The sequence below is a fragment of the Prionailurus bengalensis genome, chromosome B3, assembly GCF_016509475.1.
Source record: "Prionailurus bengalensis isolate Pbe53 chromosome B3, Fcat_Pben_1.1_paternal_pri, whole genome shotgun sequence".
Lineage (NCBI taxonomy): Eukaryota > Metazoa > Chordata > Mammalia > Carnivora > Felidae > Prionailurus > Prionailurus bengalensis.
Window position 1 is genome coordinate 31,592,449 of NC_057355.1, and position 19,794 is coordinate 31,612,242.

General features: G+C 58.3%; 1 protein-coding gene across 1 annotated transcript; it reads right to left on the bottom strand.

Moving 5' to 3' along the window:
• Positions 1-18,728, bottom strand: CSK (C-terminal Src kinase). The gene is made up of 13 exons (XM_043555004.1): positions 18,084-18,728; positions 5,023-5,102; positions 4,568-4,681; positions 4,333-4,445; positions 3,742-3,961; positions 2,789-2,882; positions 2,537-2,602; positions 2,354-2,453; positions 2,162-2,252; positions 1,628-1,701; positions 1,337-1,532; positions 1,137-1,223; positions 1-873 (listed from the first exon to the last, which is right to left on the bottom strand). The coding sequence occupies exons 2-13, from the start codon at positions 5,035-5,037 to the stop codon at positions 691-693; spliced, it is 1,353 nt and encodes a 450-aa protein (XP_043410939.1). The 5' UTR covers positions 5,038-5,102; positions 18,084-18,728; the 3' UTR covers positions 1-690.
• Positions 18,729-19,794: the final 1,066 nt, after the last annotated feature.

Consider the following 19,794-nt stretch of genomic DNA (forward strand, 5'->3'; position numbering starts at 1 on the left):
TCCTCATGGAGTGGTTTATTACGATTCCATCTCACAAGGCAGGTGGGTGGGCGGCAGCGGCACATGAACGAACTCCAAGCCCCTGACAGACGTCTGCCTCGGGCGCATGCAAACAGTGCAACATGGTCAAGCGCAAACACGGGCGACCGAGGCGACACGGGACACGGCACACGGAATGGGGAACAAGGCTGGGGCGATGGGTCCCCAGAGAGGGGCCTGGTCTCCCCAACCCTCGTGGGCAGGACAGGAAAAATAAGATTCGTACTTCTTGTAAAATGCCCATTTGCTGGGTACTTTCTTTCTCCTTATCTTGAAAAATAATAAAAAATAAACACGCAGGAAAAAAATCTCAAAAAAGGAAAGGGATAAAACTCTAAGAAGGCGAGAGATGGGAGGCCAGGGGGAGCCTGACCGCGGTACGGGGGGCGTCTGCCTCACGCTCCTCAGCCCCCTCCCTTCTTGGCCCCTTCAGTGGGGCTCCTGAGCCCCACAGGTGGGTCCATGAGAAAAGGTGCCAGGCCCAGGCGGGGTCTCTGGGAGGCCAGAGGGGGCGCAGGCTGGGTCAGAGGAGAGAGGCCCGCCGGCCCGCTGGGCTCAGTTCAGGCTCGGGCCCGGTAAGTGGGGGCACCGGGTCCACAATCTATCCAGGTTCAGTCCCCGCAGGCCCGAGACCTGGGCGGCGGCTGGCGGTCACAGGTGCAGCTCATGGGTTTTGATGTGCTCGAGCTGCTCCCGGAGCTGCAGGAAGGAGGGCCGCGTGGCGGCGTCCAGGTGCCAGCAGCTCTTCATGACCTCGTAGACGGCGGGTGGGCAGCCGTCCGGGGCGTCCATCTTGTAGCCCTTCTCCACCCGAGGGACGACGTCCTTCAGGGGCTGTGGGCAGGTGGGTGGTATAAGTCCACACGGGGCCTCACCCCCAAGAGGACCCCTACTCAGCTTCGGGGATCCCCTTCAGACCTGGGCCTCAGAGCCTGGCCCAGGAGGTCACCTGGAAGGTCCCAAGGGCAAGCCTGTGGCCTCTAGGCCTCAGAATGGGAGGCAGGGCCCGGAAAGGGCCCCCTCCCCTGCCACCCCCTCCCTTGCTCTAAGCCTCACCCTCAGCCCCAGCCATGCCCTGGCCCCAGCGCCCAACTCACAATTCTTGGGTAAGGCACTCGCCCAAAGGAGTAGATTTCCCAGAGAAGGATTCCGAAGCTCCACACGTCAGACTTCGTGGAGAATTTCTGCCACGTAGATGGGAGAAGCAGTGTCAGACCCTGGGAGGCTGTGGGGGGGAAGGGGTGACCCAGGACCCTCGTCCACCGCTCCTCAGGCTCTGGGGAGAGGCCCGCTTCACCTTCTCTCTCAGGGCCTCTGGGGCTGTCCACTTGACTGGTAGCTTGCCCGTGTCCTGGGTGCTGGAGGCCTCCTTGGTGAGGCCAAAGTCGCTGACCTTGGCCACGTTGTCCTCAGACACCAGCACGTTGCGGGCAGCCAGATCCCGGTGCACGAAGTTGTTGCCCTCCAGGTATTCCATGGCCTCACAGACATCTCTGGGACAGAGCCAGCCACATGTCCCCTCAGACAGGGCTCCCACGGCAGCACGGGGTCCGCCCCCCGCCCCCCCAAAGGGTGCTGCTTCACTCACAGTGAGAACTTGAGGAGACAGTCTCCGCCCAGCACCGACCGACCTCTCGACCGCAGATAGTCCACTAGGCTTCCCTGGGGCGGGACAGACAGACCAACCGGCCCCACAGGTCAGACTTGCCCTCCAGCCCTCTGGCATTGTGGGCTGGGGCTGAGTAAGCACTTGAGGGATATGCGAGGGGAGGGAAGCAGCAAGGAGGGGTTGGGGTATCACTTCTGAATATCAGATTCTATAAGCTGGACACTGCACTCAGCAGTTTTCATGCATAAATCTCTAAGGTAAACTGTGTTACGATCTCCACTTCACAGATGAGGAAATTGAGGCTTGGAGAGGTGACACAACTTGTCCAAGGTCATAGGGAATAAATGATGAGTCAGGACAAAAGCTGAGCCCTGCCTGGTGACTTCAGAGCTCAGCTGTGGAGAGGGGCCTGGGGGAGCAGGGACCAGAGGGCGTGGTGAGGGGTTTGGGGCAGTTGGAAAGCCCAAGTGTTCAGCTCCGGAGTGGGGATGGGATCTCGGGGCAGGTGCACACCTTGGCCATATACTCAGTGACGATGTAGAGCCCGCCCTTCTCTTCCACGATCACGCCCAGGAGCTGTACCAGGTTGCTATGCCGAAGTTGCCTAGGGCAGGATGGCGTGCTCAGAGCCTGCCAGTCAAGCCTCCCCATCTCTTCCCCATCCCGGGGAGGTGACCTCCGCACCCACCCTCGGCCCCGACTCACGTCATGACCGAGGCTTCAGCCAGGAAGGCCTGGGCGGTGGCGTCGTTTTTAATGCACTTGACAGCGACTTTGTTCCCTCGGTAATCACCGAGCATCACATCTGGGGGAGGAAGGTTGGAGCTTGTCCCCCAGACTCTCCACGGGCCCTTGGCCCTCCCAGGGCTGCCACCCCCTCCCGCTCACCTCCAAACTCCCCCTTCCCGATGGTCTGGAGCAGCTTCAGGTCCTTCATGTTCAGTGCCCAGCCGCCTGGTGGGGGGAAGGGTGTCAGTGAGAGGTGAAGCCAGGGCAGGGCCCGCGGCAGACACAGGCGGGACTACGTGTGTGGAGTGCCCTGGAGGTATCCAGAGCCTCTGGGATGGGGGCAGTGCCAGGGAGCCCGGGTGGGAGGAGGCAGGCAGGCCAGCGAGGAATGGGGGCAGGGATGGCACTCACTGCGGAAGAACTCATCCTGGGCCGCCACCGTGCCCTCCATGACTTTTGGCTTGATGAGACGAGTACAGAGTCCATCTGCGTCTGAGGTGTAGTGCTGTGGAGGGCAGGACAGGCACTCGAGGGCCAGCCTACCGAGCGCCAACAGCTCACATGCACTGCCCAGCTCTGACCACCAGAGGGCGGCGGAGGCCTATCCCACCCAGCCTGGAGCGGCTTTGCGCTGGGAGGGCTCCTCATTTCCCACAAGGGAAGGGACGAGGGCGGCCCAGACTCAGATCCGTGACCCATTTCCCATGCCACCTCACATCCAGGTGCTGGACAGATAGCGGGCAGCTGCTACCACTCCGGGCCTCACCAGCATCCCGAGGCAGAAGGTAAGCCCTGGCTCAGTCCATACATACACTAGCCTCTAGCCAGATGTGGCCAGGACCCTCCCAGCCACAGGCCAAGCCAGTCTGGCAGGGGGAAGGGAGCTGAGAGTGCACGCACGAGACATCTGGGAGACTTCTGGGGCTACCAGAAGCGAGCTGTGGCCTGAACACGGCTAGCAGAGTGGGCCTTGGGAGTTGCGGGGACACGTGGGCACATCCATGTAGGTGTAGGAGCCTGGCGGACCCTAGCCATCAAGGTGTAGCTCATGAGGACATGCTTACATACACATACTTGGGCATGTAGTTCGGACTGCCTGGAAAGAGGCCGAGTTCTGGGGTTAGACAGACTCAGATTCTAGTCCTGGCACCTCTAATTTATAACCATGTGACCCAAAGCAGGTCTCTTAACTGCTCTGACCCTTTGTTTCCCGGCCTGTGAAGTGGGGACAGTGCCACTCTCCCTGTGGTGGCATCGTAGCAGGTGCTTCATCAAGGCGTGAGGAAACACAGGCTCTCAGAGGCTGCACGTGCCGAGGCCACGTGGCCAGAAGCGGTGGTGCTGTGCCGGGTGCCCTGGCTCACCTCCACCAGCTGCATGAGATTCTCGAAGTACACCTCCTCGTCAATGCTGAGCTTGCTGGCGTGGTACATGATGCGGTAGTGCTCCACCTTGCCGTCACAGCTCACGCACAGCGTGTAGTCCCCGGGGTAGTTGGTGCTCTCCCGCACCAGGAACAGACCTGTCTCCGGTGGGCACAGCAGCCGCTCTGCCTGCTCCCGTGTGATCTTGCCATGGAACCAGCTGCGGGAGGCCAGGCCAGGGCTCGTGGTGGCTCAAGGGTACTGACCCCTGCCCCACACATCTGCCGGGCTCCACTTTCTGAAGGCCCCCGGCTCTGGCTGACACCGCACCATGGCCCCCACCGGCTCAGTCAGGTATCAGAGGCCCTTATGTCCTGCCTCCCACCCTTCTTCCTTCAGTCCTCCTCCTGGGCCTGCCCCCCGCCTCTGAGGTCCAGTACCCACACCCTTCCCCTCATCTTGAGAAGCCTTCACACATTTCCCCCCCCTACTCTTGCCTCTGTTTTCGTGAGTCTTCTAGGGGAACCAGGCCTTCTTGTCCTCCTTCCTCCCCAGACTGGGAGACCCCAACTGCTCCTCAGCAGTACTCACGGCATGAGGCTGAGCTTGGTGCCTGCCTTCACACCCTCCCGCTTCTGGACGTAGTTGGCTGGGATGATGCCCTCACGGCCCACCTTGTTCTTGGCTTTGTACCAGTTTGGGTCCTGGGGAGATGGAAGCCCAGACACACTCTCAGGCCCACCGTACCCTGCAGGGGAGCCCGGACCCAGCAGGAACACCCGGAGGTGGGAGGGGGTAGGTGTGGGCACGTGAGGTCCCTCATTACCTTGGTGACGGCCACAATGGTGAGCACGTCTCCTTTGCAGAAGGGAAGGTCCTGCTCGGCAGTGCCGTGGAAGTTGTACTTGGCAATACATTCTGTACCGGACGGCCAGGCGGCCTGCGGGGCAGGCGGCAGGTGGGCGGGTGGATGCAGCCCGGGGCCCACCTCCACCCACTTGCCCACCCACTCTTGAAGTCACAGCCTCCTGGTTGGCCTCTGTGAGCCTGAGTGAGGTGCTCCTCCCCATGAGAACTCGGGGGGCCTTCCAGCTGAGATTCCCCCATCTCTCCCAGATCTGTACTCCCATCTTCAGGGTCCTGGGTCTAACAGCGCACCCTAGAATCTTCCCTTGTTGAAATCCAGGGTTGGGAAAAGGGGAGCAGGTCTATGTGAGCCCTCATTCTCTCTCTTCTGCTCAGCACCCCCTCAACTGCCCTAGACCCCTGCCCCCATGGTACCTGTATTGCTGACATCTTCTCAGAAGATCTGGCGTCCCCGTGTCACAGGAAGGCCAACCTGTCACTTGGTACCATGAGAGCTGCAGGGAGAAAGGGAAGATTGAGGAGGGGTGTGAGGAGTCGGTCTCCCCGACTCACGGAGCTCCCACTCCTTCCCTGCAGCAATGTGAACAGGTACCAAAGGCCCCCAGAGCCGGAAGCTGGGCCAGGGCCATCCTCTCCAGTCTCAGCAGGCTGAGCGCACTGGATAGGGAGGAAGCAGGAGCACAAAGGTGGAGGATCCTCAGGGGCAGAGGGGTCACCGACCCTAAGCCCACAGGGGCCTCACAGCCCAACTGAATGGCCAACACAGGCAAAGGAAGCTCAGAGGTGAGCAGCACCAGTGCCACCCACCCCACGAGCCCCAGGCCCGGATGTGACTTATGTGGTCTGTGGGGGAAGGGAGCCCAGGGCAGCTGTGTGAACCTGGGGAAGGTGCAGTGCAACCTGGGAAAGTCACTTGTTCTCTGTGGGCCTCATAGTTCCTCTGCCTATAAAAACGTGCCCGGGCAGTACGTCTACAGCCAAATGTACATCCCAGTCGCCCCACATCTAGGTGCACCCACAAGAGAAAACAGGGCTGGTGTCCTCTGAGATGGGCACGAGAGCGCTCACGCAGGATGACTGTAACCAACCTCACGCTGGGAACTGCCCAGATGCCCATCAAGAGTCGGATGGGTAAACTGTGGCACAGTCACGAGTGGGGCGCCGCATAGCAGTGGACGTGGATGTTCAAGAGCACAAGGACAAACTCCCGAGTAGTAGTAACCGAGACACCAGACTGAAGAGGACAGACCGTGTGACCCCGTTCTCAATGCATATGCCACATCCACGGTGCACCATGGCGAGTGCCCTCGGGAGGGGGCGGCGTGACTGGAAGTGGGGGAGGGGGGTTCGCTCTGTGGCACCCTTAGGATTGCCGCACTTTTTGGTGTGTAGGTTTACTTCAATAAAGTCAAGCCCCTCCAAAAAAGCTACCCCAGCCAATGCATACCCCAAGGGCAGTAAGCCAATCCGTCCTGCACATACTTTGCGGCCCCTGCTCCAAGCTCTCTGGACTGCTGGCATTTTCCCAAAGCCCAGAGCCCTTGTGTACCTGTCTCAGGAAGTAGACAGGCTAGGGCTCCTGTTCTCTTCTTACAGATGGGGAAACTGAGGCAACTGAGGTGTAGACAGGGCCAGTGACTTCTCCGTGGGTACAGTGTGTTAGAAGAAGAACTCCATGAGCCCTGTTCCCAGGCTCATTTGACAGGATGGACCAGGTCTAGGGCCGGCTGTAATACCACCTTCCCCAGGCCAGGCAGTGGGAAGAGACGCCAGCATGCACACATCTTAGAGGGGTTGGGGTGTGAGGCAAGGCCTGCAGGGTGTAGGCGGGTTTCTTGGAGCCCCAGAGCTGAGCCCTAAAGAGCTGAGGGCTTAGACGGCAAGAAGGCTGGCCGGAGAAGGCGCCCCTCCTTGGTGTGACAGCTGAGCAAGGGTGTCCAGGCAGACAGGGACAGCCGTGAGGAACTGGCCTGGCTGCAAGCTCGTGGGGAGGGAGGGTGGGAAGCAGACCCTGACCATCTGAGCACCCTACCAGTCTGCTGTCAGGGGACGGTTTGGAGGTGGGCCTGCCTGGCATAAACCCTGCAGGGTGGCAGGAGCTTCAAATGACAATGTGAGGAACCGGGGTTTGCTTCTGGGGACCTCAGCCAAGAAGCGCGCGGCTGAGGAGAGCAGAAGCCAGGGAGTGCCACCACCACTCCCAGGCCTCACTCCTGTTTCAAGTCAGGCAGACCTGGCTCTGTGGAGTGTGCAACTCAGAAGAATGACTCAACCCTTCTGAGCCGCAGATCCCTCGCCCTGAAAGGCCTCCCCTGCAAGCAGGCTGTGGAGGGAGAGAAGGAGAGCCTGGACCGGGAGGGTCTGGCACAGGGCTTGCCATAAACCCCCTCCCTCTCCTCCAGACAAAACGGCTTCCCTTCCTCCCAGGGTACACAGTGCTTCTTGTCCCCGGACGCCAGCCCGTCAACCTCTGCTGTCAGCACAGGGAGACGGGGGCCCACCAAGGCTGAGCCTAGACACCTCCCCCCACCATCAAACACGTTCAGGTGACTGGGCTGGGGTCAGGAACCACCTGCTGGGCTCCACACGCGGTGGTGAGCTGTGAGCTTGTCTTACCCCCGTTCTATAAAAGCGGAAACTGAGGCTCACAAGGTTGAACACCTTGTGTGAAGTCACACGGCTAGTTATAGGCGACAGGGTTCCACTGGGGTTGGCTGGGTCCTCGACCTTCAGGACTTCTGAACACGGGCTCTGCTAGCTTTCCACATCCCCATGCCTCCTCTCCCCACCCCCCCCCCCCACCTCCAAACTCGCCACCACTACGCCACCACAGAGGGTGTGGAGACTGTGGCACCGTTAGTCACCCTCCCTGCTGTCAGTTTGCAAACACTCCCTTCCCGGCCTGCAGCTGCTGCTGCCGCCTCCCCACTGACTTGATGATAATAATAAAAATAATAACAGGCCCTGTTTTCTGAGCACTTATTCTGTGCCAGGCCCTGCCCTTGGCACGTAATGGCTCATCAAATCCTCTAACAACTGACGCTATTCTTACCCTCATCTTACCTACGAGGACCCTGAGCGAGGTCAAGAGGCAAGGTGGCCTTGCCTGAGGTTTATACCTCCAATAAGCATCCTGCTCTGCTCAGGTGTCAGATGCCTGAGCCCCTGCACCATGCCCTGGGAGCATCATGCCCCAGGAGCACCATGCCCCGGGGCCACATTGGCCTAGAAAAGGACAATGCAGGGCAGAAGAGAAGCAAGCGGTGCCCAGAGTGGGGATGAGCCCACCTAGAGTGGTTGGGGGCGGGGGGCGGGGCTTCCTTGAGGGGCTGGGCTATGACAACCACAGATCGGGAAAGCAGGGGGAGGAACTGACTCCTCTCCCCTTTTCTACTGGCAATGACTTTGGGACCAGTTTTTCCATCCATGCACTGGGGTAGTGATAACCCTGCAACACCTGGGGCTGCTCTGAGGACTGGAGCTGCCGGGAGCCCACTGCAAGCCGTGGGCTCTCTCTGACAGCTCCTCTCTGGTGAAGTCACAAGCCCAGGGTGGCTCAGTAATCTCCCTCCTTAAGGCCCCGAGGGTCCAGGGGCCATCCTCCTCCAGGTTAGAGACTAAGAGGCAGAAGGGCTGGAGGAACCATAAGGAACCTAGGCTTCTAGTCTGGCCTGGGCCGGGCACACAGGGGTCCTTTCTGGGTTATGTGAACCTGCTTTCAAGCTACTTTGTGGAGTCAGAGGCTCTGAGTCCTGGTCCTGGCTCTGCCACCAATTTGCTGTGTGTGACCTTGGGGTAGTCACCTGGCTTTTCTGGGACTTGCTGGCTCTCCAGCACCTCCGCCAGACCTGTGTCCCACCTGCTGTTTCCACCTCCCTGCCTATTGCTCCCTCTCTACTCCCTCTCTCTTCTTTGCCCAAGGAACCTCCTCTCAACCTCCGGGATGCAGTTGAGGAATCGCTTCTGTTTCACATGTGCCTAAAAATCCCTGTGGAACCGTTTGTGGTAGCAAGAGACTGGGAGACAACCTTTCGTGTTCATCAGTAAGCGATCAAGTAATAAATGGCCCGATATCCCTAAAACGTAACGAAAATTCCAGCAGTGACAGGGCCCAAACAGAGTTTCAGGTGCTGACACAGAGCACCCCCAGTTCAAGTCGCCGAAGGAAAAGCTGCTGGGGGGAGCGAGACAGTGACACGGCTTCCAAAGACCACTCCGCAGATTAATCGAAAGGAAAAGCACCTGCACAACAGGTAGGTCTGACAGACACCTTGTTAACCATGCGATCGAATTAATAAGCATCACCCACAGTGAGAGGAACAACACAGAGTGGAGCGCCCCTGCTACGACAAACGGAGGAGGGCACAGGGTCCCTGGGCGGTATTCTGGCAGAGCCGGCTAACACGACTCATATCAGGAAGGTGCAGTCAGGCACAGCCCCAGAAACTGGCTTGGACTCTTGAAGTAAATGTCGCAAAAGACAAAACAAACAAACAGAGGCTGGGGAATGTTCTAGATTAAACAGAACACTAAAGAAATGGGACAAAACAACAAAATGGTATTCATGTGAGGTGAAGGAGGTGTTAACTAACCTTACTGTGGTTAACTGGTTAGCAATACAGGTACACCAAATCACCACACTGCACACCTTAAACTTATGCAACATCTTACGTCAGTTACACCTCAGTAAAGCTGGAAAAAAAGGAGAAAGGAACATGACAACAAGATTCAATGAATGATCCTGAACTGGATTCTGGCTCAGAGGGAAAAAATAGTAGCTATAAAAATCATTTGAGGACAGTTAGGAAAATGGAAATGTTAGGTAATATTATGGAATTTTAATGTTAATTTTCTTAAGTGTGATCATGGTGCTGTGATTATGTAAGAGGTGCACGCTCAAGTACTTAGAAATGAAAGATGATGCTCACGCTAATGCTCAAACTGGCAAAAAAACCACATATACTCACATGTGTAGGTATACAAAAGAGGTACCGAGCACAGCAAAATGTTAAGACTTGGTGAATCTGGGTAAAGGATACACGGGTATTCGTTATACTATTATTTCAGCCTTTTCTTTTATTATTATTGTGTTTTTGTTAAGTCATCCCTACCCCCAACGTGGGGCTCGAACTCACAATCCCGGGATCAAGGGTCGCGTGCTCTACTGACTGAGCTGGCCTGGGGCCCCTACTTCAGCTTTTTAGTAGGTTTGGAACACTCCACGTTTAAAGGCTGTGACAAAAGGCAAGGGGCAGGACACCCATCTTCCATGTTATGTTAAAAGTTGTGTTTTTTAAGGGGACACACAAGTCATTCTGTAACTCAGACATGCACAGATTATCTTTGAAAGAGAAAACGGGCAACAGCAGTTGCCTCTGGGGTAGGAAGGGGGGAGTCAAGTTTAAGGGAAAATTACTTTTACGGTGCATTTGCTATTTTGTCCTTCTTGATTTTTTTTTTTTTTTAAACCACATGTATCTATTACTAACTTCCCCCTAAAAGGAAGATTGAAAATAAATCACTTTTTGAAAACCACCCCTGCCAGGAGCATTCCTTAGTTCCCCGGCTGTGCTGGCTGCTCCAGGCCTCTGCAGCCTCTCACACATCCCTGCGCTCCAGTGAGAAACTCACTGATCCTGGCCTGGGAGCTCTGCAGGGGGAAGGCCGGGAGCTGACTCATGTCCCCAGCAAGGGCTGAGCCCAGAGTGGCAGCTCAGTGAATGAGTGCTGAATGAATGAATGAACCAACAAAGGAAAGGAGGAAGCAAGGCTGGCTGCATCACACCGAGGTCCCATAACTGACGGGACTATATTTAACCCCAAAGGGACAGCAGCTGTCACCACACCCACAGAGGACTAGGGGACAGGGGGCTTGGAACTCTGTGAAGTCAGCGTTTCACTCTGACTTCCTGCCCCAAACCCTGCTCCCAGCAGTCCTTGTGCCGGGGTCCCGGGAACAGGCCGGGCATTATGCCCAAGCACTGAGGTCAGCGGCTGCAGCCTCAGGCAGGCCTTTCTTGGTCGCCCAGGCTGGTGGGGAGGGGAGAAGAAAGGAGAACTGGGAGCCCAGAAACTCCCCGGTTGCCCTTTCCCTGCCCTGGGGGCAGCTGTAGCCCTCACAGTCTATCATGTGTCCAAGGCCGGGGCAGGTCAAGGGGCTCCTTGCCCTGCCCCCCTCACCAAAACTCCACTGCCTAATGGGGCGTGGGAGCCTTCAGTAACTGTTTACACCCATCTAAAAATACCCACCGAAAAGGGAAGTGCACAAGGGACCCTGTGGCCCCCAGAGACTTCGGTCCTGCCACAGGACCCAGCTGGAGTGTCTGGGGGGGGCAGGGGTGGCCACCAGAGCAACAGGCATGTTCACTATGCCTTCTCATTCTTTGAGCCAGTGTTTCAGGAGCCTCCCTGTGCAATCAGCCCCTTGCTTGGTGGGCCAGGATGGACAGGAGGAGGAAAGGGCCCATGAGACGCCAGGGGGCTCTGAGAACTCCACTCATCTGTCTCTCTTCTGTGCCCGGCCCAGGGCCACCACCAAAATGCAGTCCTGCTTCTGTCCTCTTGGCTACCAGACGATCACGGCCAGGTATGTTCAGTGACCCAACAGACAGAAGAGACAGGGGCAACCCGGGAAGGCTTCCAGAAAGAAGGGGAGGGGAAGTGGGAGGATTTCAGTGAAAGCAATTGGGAGGGGGGTGTGCTAGACCAGACCAGAATTAAGCTTCCAAAACTGGGATACGGAGGGAGTTAATTAAGGCAGAAAAAGGCTCAGGGTGGGGGTCCACATAGGCTCTGAACCAGCCCGGAAGTTCTGATCAGTCACAGGACAGATAATAAGTAAAATTTCTGATGTGGGCACGCCCCTCTGAAAGAGCAGTGCACCTGAGGAGGGTGGGGCACCGCCAGCAGTCAGGCTGGTTTGGCAGCAGTAAAATCAGCCCCACCTCTACTTCTGCAAAGGACACTTGGGCTGAAGGCACTGTGATGCTCTCTCCCTCCCACCCCCTGCCACACACCAGGCTGTGGGGCTGGAGGGCTCCCACTGACCCAGGCAGGCAGTCCAGAGCGCTCAGCATACCCACTGCACGTCTCAGGGTCAGGCACTGCAGAATTGGGCACAAGACCCTTGGAGATGCCTAAACCTCCTGGGGGTCAGGAAAGGGCTGAAAGGATGGCCCCACTTCGACTCCAGAGTGTGCTGCCTGACGCTCCCTCTGCCAGCCACGGGCCTCCCTCAGCCTTCAGCACCCCTGCCCCAAGGGTAGGGGTGAGTTTAACGGCTGACAAATGTTTAAAACTAAATTACAGCAACTCACTGGCTTTTTCCCGCCTCCAGTGGCTTGTGGGACCGGAAATCCCATCTAGTGGTTTGGGAGAGGTGGGGGCTGGAGTCACAGAAGGCTAATGGGGAGCCTCCTCCCCCAGGCACCACTGCGGCCTGAGGCTGACACTCCTGGCCCAGAAAGGTTTCTAATTACCGCTCAGGAGCCTAATTACCTACATGCACTGGGCAGCAGGGACTTGGGGCTTCCCCAGGGCCCTAACACAGGCCTCTGTTCTCCTGCCCCCAGCACAGGCTATAGCCTTTGCGTGTCCATTTGCCTACATTTACGTACAGCCTCTCAGCACTGACCTCCAACAGACACTTAACAATGATGAGTGTTAGGGGCTCCTGGGTGGCTCAGTCAGTTAAGCGTCCGACTTCGGCTCAGGTCATGATCTCACGGTTCGTGGGTTTGAGTCCTGCATTGGGCTCTGTGCTGACAGCTCAGAGCCTGAAGCCTGCTTCAGATTCTGTGTATCCCTCTCTCTCTGCCCCTCCCCAACAAGCACTCTGTCTCTGACTCCCCCCTCCCCCCAAAATAAATAAAAACGATAAAAAAAAAATGATGAGCGTTGGCCCCTACCTTGAAGCTTCCTATGCACATTACAGGTGGGGGGGACTGAGGGCCAGAGGCCCATGAACTAACAACTTTGGCCCCCAGATTCTTGGTCTCTCCATCTCAGAACTGGGACCCACAGAACACAGAACTCAGAAGGTAAAGCTATGGGGGCCCAACGCGAAGGACTTCCGGTCTTGCTACCCACCTGAGGGAGGAACCTCCTCCCCTAGCAGGATGGGCTGTAAAAATGAAAGTATGAGATAAGAGCCCACTGACCCAACCCTATATTACTTACTTAATCCTCAAAAACCCCCGTGAAGTTTTACTGTTGATCTCTGTTTGATAGAGGAGGAACCAGGCTGACAGGACACCCACCTTTCAAGGGGTAGAGCAGGGATTTGAACTAAGATCTGTCTGAACTTGGTCAAGAGAGAAACCTCCAGCCTTTCCTTGGGTAGGACGGATGACACTCGGAAAAAGGGCAGCTAGGTGAGAGCGGGCGGCTGAAGGCAGGTCTGCCTAGAGCTTGGCCCTCCTGCTCTGGGAAGCAGAAGTTACATGGGTGCCCAATCCTTGCTCGTCTGCCATATCCTGCATCGCACAGAGAGGCCAACAGTCTGTCCATAGCCACCAAGCAACTAGAGAAGCCAACAACTCTAGGGAAGGCAGAAGCTCCAAGCGAGGAACTCAAACACTTCTTGATTTTCATGGCCTTTCCCTTCTAGGAAGCCCTCCTGGCTGCTGCAGCCTACGCAGCTCCCCGGCCTCCGAGCTCCCACCAGCCCTGCCAGGAAGTGGAACCACAGGCCTCCCCTGACTCCTCTCTGCGTCTCTACTGGCCAGCAGGGGGGCTCTCAGGGCTTTCTTCATTCTGCCCTCCAGTCTCCCTGCAGCGTGGACAGCACAGGATGACAGCATAGGATGACGGGGCCTGGGTAAAGACCAGGTGTGGGGCTGGACAGGGCTGAGAAGCAACAGCCAGGGTGGGCAGGCGTCAGATGACACCCAGGTTCTCACCCGCCCACAAGGCTTCCAGCTGTGCAGAGAGCAGCACAGGCAGGGGGGCGCCTCTCTTCTGCTTGTTCCTGCAGCTCTGGGCCCAGATCACACGGAAGGGGCGGGTGTGGGGGGGGGGCGCAGGGGGACGGAGGGAAGCTGCGGTTGGAGGCCCAGCCCCGCTGAGGCGTACACAGCTAGTGTGTGATGAGAAGCTCCTCTCATCACAGTACCTCAAAACCAGGAAGAGAAACTGAGCAGGCAGAAAGGGCAAGCTAGGCTGTGTGAGGCCCTCAGGTCCCTGGGGGGCTGCCAAGGGGCGTTCCGGGACAGTGGCTGGACAAAACATTTCCCCTTCTGGGCCTCAGTCTCCCCACAGGAAAAATGAGATTCTCTCCCTGGTCCTGCCAGCCTGCCTGATTGGTGCAGGCTGCATCATGCCGATAAGACAGACGCCCCCCGGTTGGTGGAGGACTCCTGATCCCCCAGTGGGCTCTGGCCTCTCCTGGGAAGCAGGGGCTTGGCCTCTGAAGCTAGCCTCGCCCTGCTCACTTCTCCCCTCAGCCACACAGGGAGCACACTAGCTCTTCCTTCACCAGCTCTTTATTTTTAGGTCTGAATTTGACTTTAATCATTACTTAGCGGATTCTATTTCCAGCCCTCGAATGAAGGGACCCACAGGAGAGGAGGAAGGGAGGCAGTGCTCCCTGCCTGGCATGGGGGGCAGCCTGTTCCTCCACCCATCCTGTCCCCAACCAAGGCAGGGGGGAATGAGAAACACCCAAAGGGTTTGCCCCAGCCAGGCCAGCATCTTGCAGGGGACCCCACCCTGTGACCTCATCCCAGCCCAAACTGTGGGACAGGAGGGCAGTTGTAATGCCCACTTCCCCTGAGCCAAGACCGGGGTGGAGGGAGACATTCCACAGGCAAAAGTCTAGTGGCTAGAATCTGAGGTCATGTGCCTGGGGATCTCTGTATTGAATGGCTCACCTGGGGGAGGGCCTCCCGTGAGTATCGGGCTGCCTTAGGGTCATCTGGGGCTATGGTCTCTTAGGCCCAGGAGTGCCAGGTTGAGACTGATTTCCTCCTACTGCCCATGGGGTGGCCCCCGGAGGGTATTCCCAGTTACTCTGGTCTCCACAGAAGCAGAACAAGGGGAAGCAGGGGGTGTGCTCAGGTCAGACCCGGAACACCTGCCGAAGAGGAGGCCGCTAATGCACGAAACTTTCCCAGTGATTTGTGGACCATCCATGTTCCCTTCCAACTCCCATCTGGGAGACTGGAATCCCTGCCCCACCCCCACCTCCAGTTTTCTTCCCTTCCCCCCACCACTGGGAAAGGGTAGGGAGACGAGGCTGGCATGCTGTCCCTGGGTTGGGGCTCAGGATGCCTGGGCTCCTTGCCCAAGTTTTGGTTTTTCCCAGGGAAAGTAGGCCTCTGTCTCCACTGGGGGAATTCAGGGGTGGCCTAGGAAGCAGCCGAAACCAGGGGCAGGCAGCGGCCGGTTTCTCAGAGGATAGACCTTGTCCGGTCAGCTCTGGTGCTGGCAAAGGGAGATGGGGAGGGTCAGGCCCCAGAAACCAACCAGCAGCCCATCTTCCCAGGGTCAGGTCCATGCCCAACCATAGCCCAGTACCTCAGGAACAGAGAGTTTCAGAAGGGTTCCATGGGCAAAGCCTCGCCCTGCTGGGTGGACCCACCAGCCAACTCTGGCCCAGGTGTCATCTCCACACGTTAAGGCAGCCTGCACTTGGGTCCCCTGTGAACGCTAACCTTCCCTTACAAAGTGCTTATTGGGGGCCCGGGGCTGCACCAGGTACGTTCTAAGTACTTCGGTTAGTTCATTCACACTCTCCTCAGATTCCCGTCTGGCCCAGGTAAAGCCATCCTTTTGTGTACATAAAAGAACCCCATCTCAGAGCGTGACCTGTCCAAGGCCCCTCCGTGCTGGCCTAAATCGCGCAGCTGGGCGGGGAACATCGGATGGGTGCCAAGCTGCCCACTCTTTCCAATACCCCAGGCTGCTTTGGGGCCTGTAGTAACAACAGCTATACCAGCGACAGATGGGAACAACAATGCGCGCGCTTAGTACGAGGGTTTGGGTGACGCTGCTGCAGCGGAGCTACTTGGAATGCGGTGTAGCTTCTTAGAGGTGAAGTTACACAGACTGAGAAAATGCCCAGAAACACAGAATGAAGCGAAAAAAGGTGTCATGGCGCGCATACTCAAATGACAACAGAGATGAAGGGGGGGGGGGGGTGGAATCAGGAAGAGACAGGCAGGGAACTCTAAAATGCAAACGGTCACTGCTGGTGAAGAAATTGTGATTTCTGTTTTGTTTTCTAAGTCTTCCTATAGTGCTGCTTTGTTACTTTATGCATTAAGAAAGTAATCCGTATGTAGTTTTCCCATGAGATCAGACTTGGTTCCCTGGGACCCATCTGGCCCCCAGCTCTGGCCCTGATGTCTGGAACATCTTCTACCGTGGGATGGCCTTTCTGATATGCAACAGCCCCTCAGGCACCTCAGGGTCTCTCCCTACCTTCTCTTTCCCAGACCGAACACCTCTTTCTTTGGGGACTATGTGTCAAGGCTTTCAAATGCCTCAAAAGGTAGGGCCCAGAACTGGACGCAGGCCGTTCTGCCCAATCAGGCCAGCTGGCAGCTTGTTTGGGTGGCTGGATCACACTGTGTATCCTGGGCCTCTGCCCCTGCCTGTACTCTGGGCTGCTCAATGGTAGCTCAACCTCTTGGGGCCTGGTGCCCTCGGCGGTGGCCCCGGAGACGATCATCTGGTCCTTCCTTGCCCCTGACCCAACACAGAGAAAAGAGCAGCCACTTCTGAGAGGGAGGAAGGCACTAGGCTCACCAGATAAAAAACACATCTCTGCACATGTGCTAGCCTGAAGCCAGAACCCTTTTCTACAAAGGCCTTGGGACCCTGGAGCTGCACCCACACAGCTCACGGTTGGTATAAAGTGTCCAACAGTCAGGCCTCAGCCCCAGGCCCTCAGGCTGCAAAGGAAGTTAGGGCTGGGTGGGGGGCTGGGTGACGGGAGTCTCTCACGCCCACCACATCTGGGTCCCTTCCACCAAGCATGTTGGGGCAACCGTTAAAAAACCTTACATCAAGAGCAGAGTCCTGAACAGGACGAAACCACCAGCGGCCCCAAGGGGACCCAGACACAGCTCAGCATCCTCCAAGGAACCTCTTATCCCTCCAGGGAGCAAGAGGATCCTGCCACACTCCCAACCTTCCTCCTGCTGCCTTTGCCCTGTTCCTGCTGGGGCCCCTCCAAGAAAAGACACTGGGATCACCAAAGTGTGGGGGGCTCGAAGAGGCCCCCTGGGTGTCCCCACTCTGACAATGCTCCTATGCCAAGGCTGTGGAAACAGGGCTCTCACCTTCCCCATCTGGATCCCATTCATGTTCTGAACTTGGCTGCTTCTGTGCCAGCTAGAACACATGTGTGGGAGGCTTGGGTCAGGACTGACTACCAGGTTGTTTCAACTTAGCGCCAGGGCCACACCAGACAAGGTGCCCCTCTCCCACCACATCCTGTCAGTGGGACCCAGCCTCAGGCACCAAGGGGAAATCCCATGGGCAGTGCTGATGCTGCCTGAGCCCAGACCCAGGCAGAGCTGGGGCCGGAAGCCCTCTGCAGGGAAGCACGTGTTCACCCCACAAAGTCCCTTGGGTCAGGCTGGGGGCCTGGGTCCTTGGTGGGTGAAGGTCCCTGCCTGGTTTCCCTCCATCCACAGGAGTCCAGCTCTGTAGAGCAGAGGATGAACGGACAGACAGCCCGGCCCTGCTAGAGGCCTAAGGTAGCAACTTCCCCCTTTGAGCTTCAGTACCCTGGTCCACAAAATGGGAGGGGAGGTGAACCCCCAGTTAAGCTCCAAGGATCTGGTGGCTGGACACGCCTCTTCCAGACACCTGGCCTGGGCCCTGAGAAGCCTGGGAGAATGAGTTGACTAGGCTGCCAGGAGGTGGGAGCATGGTCCTGATGCCCAGTGTCACGTCCACCCACACAGAGGCCCTGCCCAGTCTCCCCACCCAAGGGTCACAGGTCCCTTGGCTTAGGCCTTGTCTTCTGGGAGGCAGACAGGCTCAACCTCTGGCAGGCTCCAGGGAGGTGGCTGGGCCCTGGACTTCGTAGAGCCAGCCGGCTCCTCTCAGTGGGGGGATGAGGGAAGGTGCAGGATAAGGCAGGCCAGGGAACCTGCAGGGAGGGCCCGGGCAGGGAAAGGCAAAGTGCCCACTCTCCAGGGCCCTGGCCCATGCTGCCCCTCCTTCCAGGCTCCAGCCAGCCCCAACACGACGGGGAAAGGAGGGGACAGACTCGGAGTGGCCTGAGACAAGTCTGTGGGGCTCACAGGGCAGTACCTCCCTGGTAAGCTCCCCTCCCAGTCGGGCTGACATCGACTCCCGGGAGAATTCGAACCCGGGAAGGAGGGGGTAAGGGAGGTGGGGGATGGGAGTGGACGTGACCGCAGCTGCAACGGAAGCAACAGAAGCGGGACGCGCGACCTCCACCCTCATCCCCTCGAGAAACACTTGGACGCCCACCTCCTCCAGACCCTCCAGGCACTCACCTCTCTCGGGGCACTGCGGTCCGGGCCACCTCGCTGCGGGCAGCATCAGCGGCCTGCGGGACGGTCCATGCGGCCAGGGGGGAGGGGAGGGGCGCAGGGGTCCCCGGGGGGTGCGGTACAAAGAGGTATTGGTGCGAAAAGAGGGGGAGGAGGGACGGCCAGACAGAGGCAGGGGGATGGCCGCGCGGCCCGGGTCGGGGAGGGAAGAAAGGCGGGGGAAGGGGGGCGGGAGGGAGTCGGGGGGAGGAAACAATGTAGCCGGCGCGGCCCCGGCAGAGTTCCGCTTCCGAACGCCGCCACCGAGGTTCGAGTTTGGAACGTCGCGCCGGCTGCCGGGGGGCTGCCCCGGACGCTGGATCGGGGGCCGCGGGGGCTCCCCGAGCTCCACTCCCCGGAGGCTCTGGCGGCCACAGGCTGGCTGGGGAGGGAGGGACGGCTGGCCGGGGGACGGCCCCGACGGCGGCGCGGCCGGGCGGTCGCCCCGCTCGGACCCCACCCCGGCAGGCCCCCCGGGCAGGGTGCGGGGTGGGGCGGGAGCGGGAGGACGGCGGCGGTGTCTGCGGCGGCGGCCAAGCTCCGTTTGCCCGGGGCTCCGCTGGGAGGAAGCTCGCAGGCCTGGCGAGAGGAAGCGCGGCCCGGATCCTCCGCCCGCGGCAGCGCGCCTGCGCGAGGGGGCCTGCCCGGCGCGCGGCGGGGCGTGGGCCGGAGGAGCGGCGCCCCCTGCCGGGCGCCGGGGGGCACTGCGGGGGGTGTGTCCGCGCCCACGCCCTGCCCCCACCTGCCGGCCAGCGCTGAAGTCTCCCCAAGGTCCCTCCCAGAGGGCTGACCCGGCCGCCGTGGAGCCTGCTCCGAGCTTTCTCTGGGCGCAGACTCCCCCGATGTAGCAGCAATTGAGGCCTGACCTGGGCCTGTCTCCTCGGATCTCTTTGTGGAGAGTGGGCCTCCTTCGCAGCAGTAAGCATTCATTCAAAAACATTTCCTGGCTCTGACAGCGTGACGGGCTCTGAAGTCTACGAGTAGGGCCACTTGGTTACTGTCAGGGAGTTCTCCGTGGGATAACTCACAGGCCAACACACAAGTGCAAAGAAACAACTGATAAACGTGGAGACGTGGTGTACAAGGTCCACAGAAAGCAGAAAAGAGGAGAGGGCTAATGGGAAGACTTCATAGAACTGGGACCCCAGGCAGGAGAACTGCATGAACAAAGGCAGAGAATGGTGAGAGCCTTGACGGCTCTGGGAACTGAAAATAGCTCAGTATGGCTGCAAATTGCAGTGTGGCCTCAGGAGAGTGGTGGGAGACGGGGTCCCTGCAAGGTGCAGGGACGAGAGAGATCCAAAGAACTTTGTGGGACTTTGTTGCGCTTTGTTTTCAGCCTGGAGGCAATGAGGAAGTCGTCAGTAGCTTTGTGACCTTGGGAAAGCTATTTAAACTCTGTCCTATGGTTACCAAATGGGGAAAATAATAGCACCAATTTCTTAAGGTTCTGTGGTGAGGAAATGAGTTAATTCATCTAAGGTGCTTAGTATGCAGCGGCTGGCACCTGATCAGCCCTCAGTTAAGTATCACTGTTACATATCATGGTTAATGAGGAGCAGGGAAGTGGTCTGCTCTCAGCTGCGGGAGCAGACCGTGTGTGTGTGTGTGTGTGTGTGTGTGTGTGTGTGTGTGTGTGTGGCGGTGGTGTGGGGGGAGGTTAGTGATGGAGGAG